General features: G+C 35.6%; 2 protein-coding genes across 5 annotated transcripts; both read right to left on the reverse strand.

Annotated features, from left to right (window-relative positions):
* Positions 1 to 2352: 2352 nt before the first annotated feature.
* Positions 2353 to 7249, reverse strand: UBP2 (ubiquitin-specific protease 2). 3 transcript variants are annotated; one of them, XM_028065607.2, is made up of 3 exons: positions 6923 to 7249; positions 3728 to 6444; positions 2353 to 2785 (listed from the first exon to the last, which is right to left on the reverse strand). In XM_028065607.2, the coding sequence occupies exons 2-3, from the start codon at positions 6436 to 6438 to the stop codon at positions 2554 to 2556; spliced, it is 2943 nt and encodes a 980-aa protein (XP_027921408.1). In that variant the 5' UTR covers positions 6439 to 6444; positions 6923 to 7249; the 3' UTR covers positions 2353 to 2553. The 3 variants fall into 3 exon arrangements, with proteins under 3 accessions (XP_027921408.1, XP_027921424.1, XP_027921416.1); XM_028065623.2 differs by having other exon boundaries at positions 2353 to 2782; positions 6923 to 7248; XM_028065615.2 differs by lacking the exon at positions 6923 to 7249 and adding an exon at positions 6543 to 6913.
* Positions 7250 to 10217: 2968 nt separating this feature from the next.
* Positions 10218 to 12745, reverse strand: SCL33 (SC35-like splicing factor 33). Of its 2 annotated transcripts, none has more exons than XM_028083286.2 (5): positions 12411 to 12745; positions 12243 to 12320; positions 11632 to 11793; positions 10772 to 10912; positions 10218 to 10672 (listed from the first exon to the last, which is right to left on the reverse strand). In XM_028083286.2, the coding sequence occupies exons 1-5, from the start codon at positions 12560 to 12562 to the stop codon at positions 10486 to 10488; spliced, it is 720 nt and encodes a 239-aa protein (XP_027939087.1). In that variant the 5' UTR covers positions 12563 to 12745; the 3' UTR covers positions 10218 to 10485. The 2 variants fall into 2 exon arrangements, with proteins under 2 accessions (XP_027939087.1, XP_027939078.1); XM_028083277.2 differs by having other exon boundaries at positions 10218 to 10693; positions 12411 to 12741.
* Between the last annotated feature and the right edge of the window lie 261 nt (positions 12746 to 13006).

Raw genomic sequence — 13006 nt, forward strand, 5'->3', positions numbered from 1 at the left:
ATGTTCAAATAAAATTTACGTTTTTGTAAGAACAAGGATATTATTGTAAATGTAAATAAATCACCTCAAATCTCTTTGGCACATGTGAGATGGAAAAAAGTAAAAAATTTCTTTGTTCTGCTCCTTGCCTTGCTAAAAAAACTACAGAAAAGAACACGATTTAAAGCACGAATCCATCCTGCTATTTCTTTGTGATAGAAAAATCCATAGAAAGAACAAGGCCTAAGGCTTGAGAGAAGCAGGAAGAGATTTTGCTTGTAAGACTTCCAGAAAGCAGGGGAGAAGGGGCCCTGTCCGTAACACTTGTAAGAAGTGGGAATGGTGGTTTTGTTTTGGTGAGGAACAAATGTTGGTAAGTTATGTACGAATGTCTAAGTGTGCGATAACAATACTAATATTATAGTGTGGAATTGTGGATATAATAGTTGCGATTTTGTGTGATTATTTTTGTAAAGCTAACTAGTTAGTTGTTTGTTGTTAGTAGGTGGGTAAAAAATTCAATTTTTATGATCCAATCCATTTTTTCTATGATCCAATCCATTTTTGTGAAGTTGAGTTAAGCTTGAAGTTTACTTCTAATATGGTATCAAAGCTATTGTTTGAAAAAGCCTATCCTAAGCTTGAAGTTGGGCATTCTATTCCACCCGTTATCGGGCAGCTAACGAACTATCCATTTATAGACACGAGATGTATATACCTCGGTGTGAGGGGATGTGCTGGAAGTCCCACATTAACTAGAGATAAAATAATTTCATAGTATATAAAGGGAATGTAAATCTCATCTTACATTTTATGCTGTTGAATTATGCTTAAAGTCTACTTCTAACAAAGTTGAAAGAGAAATGATCAAAATTGAATTATTAAAAACTTATTTTCCAAATAATCAATGAGAGTATAAACCCAAAAACTAGATTTTTTTTTTTTAAATTGTATTATTGGTTATGTTTATCTTTGTTCAAGACATAATTATATAATGAGAATTTATGCAACATAAATATTCTTGTTTACTTAATCGATTATTCTAGGTTATATATATCATTAACATAATCAATTATGTTAATAACGTTTCAGTAATATTTGTATTATGAAAATATAACTACTAAAATAATATGTAAAAGGAAAACTAAGTAATAATAATATATTTATCTTTTTAATTATTTTTATTCTTTTAATTCTAGCAACCTTATTTTTACTCTCTTTTATAATCCAATTCAATGTTTATACTAAGTGTAACATTTCTTTTATTTAAGCTTAAATTTATTTCAATCCTTATAATTTTTGTGACGGTATAAAATTAATTTTGTAAAATTTTAACTGCAGATTTAATTTGTAATTTTAAAATTAAGTAAATTCGAGAAAATATTAATATATTATCTAACTACTTACATAAAGTGATAATAATAGTAATTACTCATTTAAATATTTGATCATTAACTTCATAATGTTAAGATTTTTCTTTTAACAATTAATTGATATAGTAATGGTAGATGAAAATGATTTAATTTAGTGATTTAGAGAGTCAAAACTATAATTAAAAGTTTATAAGGATTAAAAGTGAATTTAGTACCCATATTTATTATCTTTTACTAGGTTTTAATTTGGTGTTATTAAATATAAACAGCTTGGTTAATATTAAAAGCAAAATAAGAAGAAAAAACAGAAATATGTCTTTCTAATTAAATAAAAATTAGAAAAACCATGTGAGAAAGTTTTTATGAATTTATTTATTTATTTATAGATTAATTTTTATGAAGAAACTAATTTCATTTATTTTCTAAACGTGATTAGAAAGAAAATTATTCAAGGAGGTGTGACTAAAGTAATGATGCTAAAGTAGTAGTGTGAAGGCCAAGGCTAACATTTAAATTCTAATCAGCATTGTTTTTCTTTCTTTCTGGGCATGTCATACTTTTAAATTCTATATATTTTTTACGCAGAATTATTTTACCAAATATTTAAAAAAAAAATCAATTCACACATCAATATATGCACTCTGTTATTTGAGGGGAAGATACAAAAACACAAGAGAAATAAAGATAAATATTTGTATAAATTAATGGATAAATAGTAGGAAAATAAAGATAAATAGGAAAAAAAAAGATAAAATAGGAACAAAAATGTTATAATTCATGAGTTATGTTCTCACGGAAACAAGCAACCAACTCCTCCCTTGGAAAAGCTAGTTTATTCGTACTTCCGGAAGATGAAAAATAAGGAGAAAAAAAAAAAATAGGGAGTGAGATTCACCAACCTTATGAATTGAGACTCTTTTCACGATAAAAATATCGGAGAGAAATTTGGTATGAATAAATTTATGACCTACATTAAATAATTAATGACGAAACAAAGAGGTTGAAAAGAAAGTTTTTGAATTTTGATTGTATGACATCGCATTGTACATTCAACATCTCATCACATGTCTAAAAAATGGTATACAATATCCTCTAATTTCTTTTACACTCACCTGCAAAGATTTATCTCCCTTCCTCCTAACTTTAGTAAACCTCTATATCTATCTAGAATGTAAATTCTTAAAAAATAGATGCGTTTCACTCAAACTTTTTCGTAGAATAAAATGTATGCCTCACAGCGAAGAACTTCATCAAGGGAAACTTCACGCACATATGCATCACTTGCCTGATACCATGTGAAACCCTCATTCTCTTTCCCACTGTTCCTGTGCCCTCCTCTCACATAGGCAACATAGTGACCCCCTCTCATAGTTCCCGAATGCTCCACTAAACCAACCAAGTGGTATTCATACTTCTCTTCAATTGTGCACCTGCTTTAATAGAATTGCGAGTGAATTACAAGCCACTAGATCAGTAAAGTACTAAACAAAACAAACAGCTAGACTTCTAATCATAACTGCATTTACAAATCCAAACTGTTAGCAATTGAAATGATGTGAAATTGTCTCCTTGTGCTACAATTAAAAAGACAATTCACAACACTCCAAGAAAAAACAAGGGTAAATGTAAACTAAATGAAAACACGTAGACGCATCTGTGAAACATCTACAAAGTATACAACAATGGGATGCAATATATATGCGCCCCTACTAAAAATAGCTTAAAAGCTTTACAATTTTCATATGATAATGACCATCACAAAAAAGATACTTAGAAGGATTATACTACATATGGGCAAAGGACCTAAAACACATTGACGTCTGGCCACCACGATTGTGGAGGAGCATCACCAACAACAGATGCCCCAGGCACATTTGGCAACAACAACCACCAATATTGAAGGACAACAGCAACCACCACGATGAGCAGCTACTTACAACCAAGACAACAGTAAGGTTTTGGGTACAAGGATACTTGTTTTCAATAGAAAGGGCTCCAAACTTCATAATATTTTAAATGATTTCAATTTCTAAATAATTGTTTAAAATGTATAGTACTATTTTATAGGAGTGTATAAAGTGTCTAGTTAGTCAATAGCAGAAGTTGGCTTGTCTTCTAAGTGTCTAGTCAAAGAGAAGGTGTTGGGCTTGGGTCACCGCTCTCTTAGCCAGTGTCCAAGAGGTGTCTGAGCAGAAAATAAATTAGTTTTTAATTGCGACAGGTAAAGGGATATTCGACACATGCTCAAGGCAGGTCGACGGAGTGCCAGCGCTGAATAGTGTCCGACATGCTGATATACCATTCTGAAGGGGCAAGAATTGCGCACTTATTAATTGTTCAAACTTCAAACAAGATCTAGAAAAGTAACAAATTACCTGGGATCAATATATGGTCTAATATCCATTTTTTCTCTGAAATTGACATGGCCGTTTAATTTACTTAAGCGACCACGAGCATCTTGGCTGAATCTCTTTAAATGAATGGTCAAGACAGGCGGAGCTTTATATATGAGGACCCTCTTGGTTGCATCCCTTTTCACTTTCACTCTTTTGGAGTCAGCATCCTCCAAGTCATTGTTATCATTATCTATCATCGGAGAATCTCTTCGGACAATTTCTGCAGTACAAGAATCGGCAGCTAAATGACTGGAGCTTTCTTCATTGCAAGCATTATGAAACCTCGAAGACTGCATCTCATCGTTAGGAATATCTTCTTTTTCAAGTGACCCACCATTCCTTTCATTAAGGATTAAACAAAGCTCATCCCTTTGACCATTTTCAAGCTTTGTGTGATGTTTCTCCCGTGAGACCGAACTTTCTATGTTTTGATCATTTTCTATGCTCCCATTTCCATTAGTTCTGACATCAACAGAAGAAGAAGTAACTGCATGCCATGGTTCATCATGAATTCCAGACTCGTTTCCATCACATACAGCTCTTGCCTGCTTTTCTTCTTCCATCTTTTGAAGATGGAGAACTTTTGAACAGTTCTCACAATGCCAGGCATTTTCGTCTGAGAGAAGCTCAGGTTTTATAAAATGTGCCAAGCAACTCTCTACAGAGACAGGGGAATCTGTGTCATCTACTTCATCAGGATCAGACTCACTGTTACTTCCAACGATAAAACTAGCTTCCACGACCTCACTACAAGAAGATGGTCTGGGAGCAGGACCAGCAACAACTTCAGGCTCGTTGAATAAGTCACCAAAGCCATCAATCTCCAATTCTTCTGGACGACCACCCAAAACAGATGAGGAGGCCTCGCCATTTCCTCCTGTGATCTCAGCAGCCGAGGAACTTTCTTCTTTGTATGGAAGTAACAGCACTTCTGAATCTTGAACTTGTAATGGAACCTCATCTTCCCATCCATTTGCTGAAGAAAATTCGGGTCCTAAGTTCTGATCATCCGTAGGAAAACAAACAGGACCACTGGATTCACTGCTGGCCTGTCCGTGGAATTCATTTAAACAATCATCTTTGCGCTCAGTATCCTGTACCTCTGGAGCATCCCCCTTTTGGGAAATAAAATCACACTCATCTATCATTGATCCAGCTTCCACATAATCCAACCATGAAAAATCTTCTGATGTTCTCGTTGCACCATTGTCAAGCACTTGCATATGTTGAGGCTCTCCAGAGATAACCAAATTTGGTGAAGACAAATCTTTATCAGCCACGCTGTTTCTTTGTTCAGAACCCAATACTGTAGAATCACCAGAACAAGTCCCCATATCTCCGGCAGCTGACATGACAGACTGATCAGGACATTGTGATTGGTGGCTGGATAATTGGTTTGATAGAGTTTGAACAGGTAAAGGATCAGTATCCCTGTTAACTTTGACTCGAGTCTTTCCACCTCTTTTTGGTGGAAGTTTACCTTTTTTGGTTCGAGGTACTGGTTGGACCTTCCGAAGAGGAGGCTTCTTAGTTGGAACAGAAAGTGAAAGATCTAAAAAAGGTTCATACACTGTTGAGAAATGCCCACATTCTATGCAACGTACAGTACTTGATATCTGACCCCCAAATAAAGTATCAACTAACGTATTGGAAGAGGTCCCATCTCTCTTTGGAGCACCATTCTGCTTTCTTCCAGCCAGTTCTTCAGTACTTAACCCATCGAGTAAACATCGGAGCAATTCGTGACTGTCATGTTGCTGATATCCTCGAAATTGGGGAGACTTGGAACAGACACAGCCAAAAAAGGATCTAGGATTTATAACATTTTTTAATCCTGATACAGGATTTGTTTCAGTGAAAAGCTTCTTCAAGGAACTAAGAAGTGGCCCAACTGGAGCATCTAACTTTAGAAAGCTGTCCCGCAATCTGCTCATGGCCAGCAGATTTTGCATGACTGAATTGAAGAAGCAAGTATTCCCCAGATTTAGCATACCTCTAACTACATAACCACCTTGTACAGTCGAATCATTAGTGAACAGAGCTCTTGACTTAATTTCCGAAGTAATACTGCAATCCCCAGCGGAAACATCTTCAATATCCACTGAAGATTTTTCTTGTGATCGTCCTCTCAATAATTTCACAACATCAGATAGAAGATGACTCGATTCATCAGTTTTTTCAATTTTATCATCTTGAATAAGCATTTTGCAAGGAAAACACCAACACAGTTGAGGCTTATCAAAATGAACAACCAAGGGGTGCCGGCTTTTCCTCGCGTGCCCTACCGCATGGCAGTGAGGGGTTATTGGCAGCCCCACGCCACCACAAGTATATTGACCACACTCCAAACACACCCATATTGATTTTGACTCAGATTTTGAATCCAGTGATGCACCACTTTTCTTCTTCCCATGTTTACCTTTTCCTTTACCACCCCTTCTATCAGCCGCACCTTCCCTACAATCTTCACACCTTATGGATCCACAAGACTCAATCTTGGTGGACAATATGCTTAAATTAACACCTTTTACGAGATGAGGGCAATAATTTGTCTCTTTTGCAACCAAAACGCCTTCATCAACAGACTCGACAGTCGAGTTGGTAGATTCAATAACCTTTTTTGGCAAATGGGTAGCAACCCCTTTCTCCTTGGCAGAACCTCGACTCTTCTTTCTGACTTTCTTCCCCATCAGTTACTGTAATAAAAAAAAAAAATGAATGAGCTGGGTCAGCATACAACAGACAGGAAAACAGACATCCAGTCCCTATTATATTAAATAGCAACATACGATACCCGTTGTTCACACGCAAATACAGCCGGTGGAAAAAGTACAAAAGGGGACGACGAAAATAGAGAATTGCAAGTGTGTTAAATACGCGAAGACAGCAAACTAATGTAATGCAAACGTTTAGGTCTCGGAGTATGTAAAAGACATAAAGAATTTAATAGAAGATCAGAGGGATAAGGCCGGATTCAGATATCAGTTAAAAAAATTTACTGAGATGCATAGAGAAACGAATTGGGATACATTGATGGGTCCCTACTGATAAATGAAGAAAATAATGGCAGAAGTTGGAAGCATCAGATCGAGATTAGGGGAGGATAAAGTCGGTGTGATAGAGCGGAATTGTGAATCGATGAATCGTCAAAAAATAATACTATAAAGGGAATACCTGCGAGTGAGTGGAAGGGAGTCGAGAAGGGGTGGAAGCTTGGGTTGGTGAGTGAAGGCGAGTGAGTGAGTGAGAATATAGATAGATAGATAGATGAATTCAATAAGAGATATAAAGGAATGAAGAGTAACGGGAAGAGGAAGATGAAGAGTATATGCGTGGTCTGTGCTGTGAGAATGCCTCTGACGAGAGACGTGCAAGGTTTGGTTGGGTTCCAGTCCAGAAAGGGTCACCACCCGATCCGCCCCTCTTCTGAGAAGACAACACCAGACAATATACCCTAATCTTAATCTATTTCATCACCCTTTCACTGTATTTCCATCTCTATTCCTAAATTCAATCACTATTTTATTTCCTTATACCCTACGTGCTCTTCTTAAATCACTACAAAAATTAAAGGAATTGAAATAAATTTTCATTTTATTCAATCCTATAAATTTAATCACTTATTAATACTTTATACGGATGAGTGTTTTAGTTTTAATTACCCAATCGGTTTACTTCACGAATTAAATGGATTTTAATTAAAGGACTTATGCTCTCACGATTTCTTTTTTACAAATTAATATAAAAGGCATAATGTTAATAACTAATATATATAGTTTAAATAAAAATAAATATCTTAATATATATATATATATAAATTGTATTGTTTTTATGTTCCATAACACTTTTATTTAGTATAAAATTATAAATTAAATAAATGTCAAAAATATTTATTAAATACCTTAAAACTAAGAATGATAAATGAATTGATCCGGTCTATTTTGACCCGTCTATCCTTGATATGTCAAAAATGATTAGATTGGGCTCGCTCCAACCACAAGACATGTTAACGTGCTGCTATTTTATTTTTTAATTTTTAATTTTTGACCCGCCAATTAGGCAGGCTAGGTGAGTCAAGCAAAAACAGACTAGCACATTGAAAATTTTAACTCGACCTGGCGCTCAAGGTGCACAATGAGTTTGTTCATAAGAAAACAGAACTATGAGAGATAGAGGAAGCAAAATATAAAGTTCTACTATATTCGAAAATAGAGTAATCGAACATGGAACTGGAGAATGCTTATATAATACCTACCATATGTTGAATTTGACGCATCATTGGACGGAGAAAATTGTACGGGTACATCAAGACCCATAACAAATGGCTCTAATTTAAAACCCCTAATGTTGGAAAGAACTTGTTGTTTCCACACCGAAAAAATTTCATCCTCCAACTTGATTGAAATTGTTGAGTAGAAGACAAAGATTGTTGAGATTGAGTGGAAAACACGATGATCTTAGAAGTTCTGGATTCCATACAAGACAATGCACCAGGAGAAAAAGGAAGCAAAAGATAAAATTATGTTATATTTGAAAAAGTAAAGTCTCCAAACAAAGAAAAAAAAATGCCTTATAAAGACACCTAGACTTTACTAAACTAAGCAAAATATTAAAACAATTATACATTTGTTTCTTATACATTGGGGTTGGTTCTAAGATTTATGAATTGTCACATCTCAATCACAATGAGGTATATATATATAAAAAAAATTGTATTATATTTGAAAAAGTGAAGTCTCCAGACAAAGAATAAAAGAATGCCTTAAAAAGGCATTTATACTAAACTAATCAAAATACTAAGATAATGTACATTTGTTTCTTTTACATTAAAGTGTTGGTTCTAAGATTTATGAGTTGTCACATCTCAATCATAATGAGGTACATATCCATCCTATCAAACTTCACAAATGCATCACTACTACATACAACATCTTCATCACTATTAATGACCAAATATGTATTAGATAAATCAGAAAGTTGAATGACAAATGTTTCACATGATTGTGAATACTCATTCTACTTCAAATTGCATAATCAATCAATTCTAGAGCATATACATCATCATATTTAATTAAGATTTGAGATGTATGACTTTAGCATTAAAGGTCATTTAGACAATGAAAAAGAAAAATGTCAAGGAGAACTAGGAAAAACAATGAAACTTAAGTAAAAACGGAGAATATCCCTAGTAAAGATTATGCAAAGATATTACAAGGATTATAGTCTTTTAAGGCTTATGAGTTAATTCTAACTAGAAAGGACGATGATGTGAGGGCTAGAACTAATATGTTTTATATACAAACACTTGTCGATAAGAATATATAAGATTCAATAAAAGTTTTGAAAGACAAATAAGAGATGAAATTTAAGAAATTCATTAAGCGAAGAATATTATAATAGAAATATCAATAACATGGTGGTTAAGATGTAAATAATAATATATAATATAAGTAAACTAATAATGTGAATTAAAGAATTATGTGAGATGCTGTATAAAAAAAATTCGAAGTTATTATGACAAATTCATTAAATTCAACACTAGTGGTATTTTTATCACTATTACTAAGGGGATCGATAACAAACTCGTCTTAAATCACGATCACAGATTATCGCGATAATAAAATAAGTTATGAAGTCGGCATTAATAGGAGTATATGCATATTGTAGGATAGTCCATTCGGATCCATTAGCATGACCTAAAAACCAGCCCAATAAAGACAGTCTAGAGAGGGTGCGAATAAAAAGTAATACCCTAAAGATATGCTAGGAGAAAATAAAGGAGTGGAGAAGTTGGTTATATCTGAAAATTCGGTGGTGAGTGAAAAACGGTTGCCAATGGAAACTTTATATATGAAAATTTAGTAAATAAAAAAGGGCATGTGAAAACAGGAAAAGGGAGGGGCGAGTGAGAGAAAAACAGTGAAAAAAGGAGTCCTGACTATTGATTGATAGTGAAGCAAATTTGTCAACATTGTTCTGACTCGATCGTCAATTCGAAAAGGGAACAAGTATGAATACCAAAATATCCTTAAACACTTAAAATTACCATGGCGGCACCAGGCTATGATGGACTGAATCATTTTTAGGATAGAAAGGACAGGATCTTTTCAGGACAGAAATACACAACTTTTCTAATTATAAAGCTAGGACAAGGTGTTCGATCATTATGAACCATTGCATGCTGAGAAGAATTGTTGATAGTTTGGTTTAGCGTGCCGCATGTTTCACTACCGACGATGTTGGGACCCACGGACAAAGATGGTAAGGTTATTTTGAGGTCATGTCCATGTTCTCATTGTCTTCAGTTTTAGGACAACGAATAAACAGGCAATTGTGAATGTGTTTTCCAGGGTTAACTGCAAAATAGACTATAATGTCTACGAAACATAGTCGTCGTGTTTTTATGATAATCAATAGCATTAAATTACAACATCAAAAACCTACCATCAATATTCAATGACAACCATCGTAAAAAAAACATTTTCAAATATTACCAATGACTATATCAACATCCAATTAAAAACTAGATGAAAATAGTAATAATATTCAAAATAAAAAAGGGTCTAGACTTCCCTACGATGTTTAGCTCAAGCAACAAACATCTCTGTTCTATAGAACCACAAATCAAAATCCAACTCCAATATATCAGACTTCAGACAACAGAAGCAGTAATGAGCCCAATATTGTGACAAGATCAAGCATCTAATATTGCAAACTAAATCTATTTTTCCCCCTTATCACTGACTGGGGGACCTACCACGGGCTGGTTCCCTAACATCACGGTCCGGACTTGGACTTCTGCTTCGACCTGGACCCTTTGCAGGACTGTGACTACGACTTCTCGAGCCCCCATTATAAGGTGGAGAGCGTGAGTATGACTTCTCCCTACTATGCTGCGAATATGATCTTTCTCGACTGTACCTTCTGTCCTCAGGGGAGAGAGATCTACAAAACAAGTCATGCATCATACAAGTGAAAGTGCAAAACTGACCTTACATCCATCAATCTGTACAAACCACATACCTCGAATAATCCCTTCGTTTAGGAGGGGAATAATAGTCACGACTCCGAGAACGAGATCTATGGCGTGGTGGTGGAGATCGAGAATAGCGGGGTGAACGAGAGTAACGAGGAGGAGACCTCCTTCGATCATAAAATCGACCCCTGTGAAGAGACAAAATATGAAATCAGTACTGCACCCTTCCCTATTAGCTGCAATATGCTGAAACAGAAAATTAGGAAGAACAAAAATGAAGCATAACACTATGTTTTAGTAGATAATAAATCAAAGAACGATTCAGTACAGCAATTTTCACCTTTTCGACCTACCCAACTAACCCATTATTGGGATTGACTAGGAATGTTAATTTTAAGAGCTGAACCAAAGTGGGAAATATATTATCACAAACAAAGATTCCCACGTAAATAAAATTTCACTTATACTAAACGCCTCTAACCGCAAACAAAGGCACCTTAATGGCGCAATCAAATCACTTTTGAACATGATACGTCAGGTTAAAAGTATGTTTGGTTGAGATTAATTACAGGGAAACAATAATTTGATTTTCTTCAAGATCCCTAAAGGTTAAGGGTAAAAATGAAAGTATTCTTAGCTAAACCTGTGAGAGAGTAAAACACAGAAGCACTAACGATTTTTGCAATATTTCCCAAACAAGAAATTTTAGATGGGCATTTCATTCAGATCTTGACTTTAAACTAATATTTAAATAATTAGAAGAGCCTCATGAATATAAACATATAAGATCTACATGCTGGCAGAAACTAATCAGAGTTTGTCTAAGCTATTATAGATTGCAGAAGAAATGCAGTAAGTGAAACTCAGACATAGAACAAAAAGTAGGTAAAGAGAAAAGTTGTAGCACCTTCTCTCTCTCGACCTCATCTCAGTTGGCTTCTTTCTATTCTCCTCGGCAAAGACGACAGTGAGCTCCCGACCAAGAAGAATTTGGCCATCCATATGATATTTAGCATCGGCTGCATCAGCAGGATCGACGTATTGGACAAAACCAAACCCCCGAGGTTCTCTGCACAGAAGGAAATGCGAAGGCACAATCATAACTAGCATTGGTCGGAATCCGATAGGAAACTGGTAATGAGAAGAGTGCACACTTTTAGGAGGAAAATAGACCCCAATGATATGGATAATAAAGCAGGCAAGCACTAGGCTGCTGACCTTTGTGTCAGTTTAAAGATGAGTGGAAAATCTTCAAGACTTGGAACATCTTCATAATGTAATGAAAGTGAAGTAGCTTGAACTCTTGACTACCAATAACATCTTCTACTTACTTGATTGATTGATGTCTTCAAAACTCTAAATCACTGCTAAACCTAAGAAGGTGGCTATTACAATAGCAACAGTCTCAAATAAAAGACCCTAATCGAAAGTGTGTAGTGTTTTAAAGATGACAGTGGATGCAGAGTAGAGAAGACGGAGGAGGGGATAAAAGGGAGGAAGTGAAGGGGAGTGACTCACCCAGAGTAGTAATCCTTAGGCAGGTAAATGTCCTTCAGAGGACCAAATTGACCAAATGGTCTGCGAAGATCCTCGGGCCTGAAAACCGTTGGTTGGAACATGGATTAGGTCGGAAATTAGAATGAAAGAATGAAGGTAAAAATAGAAAAGAAAGGTAAAGAGGCGCGCCTGCAGTCGTGGCGAAGGTTACGAACAAGAAGGCTGGTAGGGAGATCTTGTTGTCGGGGGCGGGTAGGGTAGCGGCCTCTAGGGCTGGGACTCCTCCCTCCGCCTCTTCTGCTGTAACGCGGTGGCGAAGGACTATAGCTCCTTCCTCTCATCTCTCGCGCTTTCGCTTCTCTTATCTTCTCTTCTCCCTGCAACTGCGATCAATCCCTTTCCCCCACTCCTTTCTCTTGATCTTCTAACACACCAAAACCCAGAGCTTTTTCATTCCTTACCTTAACCTAATAACTTAACAACATTTAACACCTCTGCTACGCCGCCCCGCATCATAACTCATATCCCTTCCCTTTTCCTAGGGTTTACCTATATCATTCTTCTCTGGCCCAAGCTCTCTCCTCCGTCCAACCTTTCGGCCCATTTCCCCAATTTAATGGGTTTTCTTCCTGCACCTCTATTATTACTAAATGGGCCCCACACTCTTCTGCACTTTGGAGGAATAACTGAAAGATAAATTAAAATGGATCTAGCTTTAATTAGTGTAATTTTGTGTAAATATTTACATATTTCTTGCATTAAGGAGTTGATATTCAGGTCAACAT

This window comes from Vigna unguiculata, chromosome 1 (genome assembly GCF_037176805.1).
Source record: "Vigna unguiculata cultivar grain cowpea cultivar isolate G323 ecotype 2 chromosome 1, ASM3717680v1, whole genome shotgun sequence".
Lineage (NCBI taxonomy): Eukaryota > Viridiplantae > Streptophyta > Magnoliopsida > Fabales > Fabaceae > Vigna > Vigna unguiculata.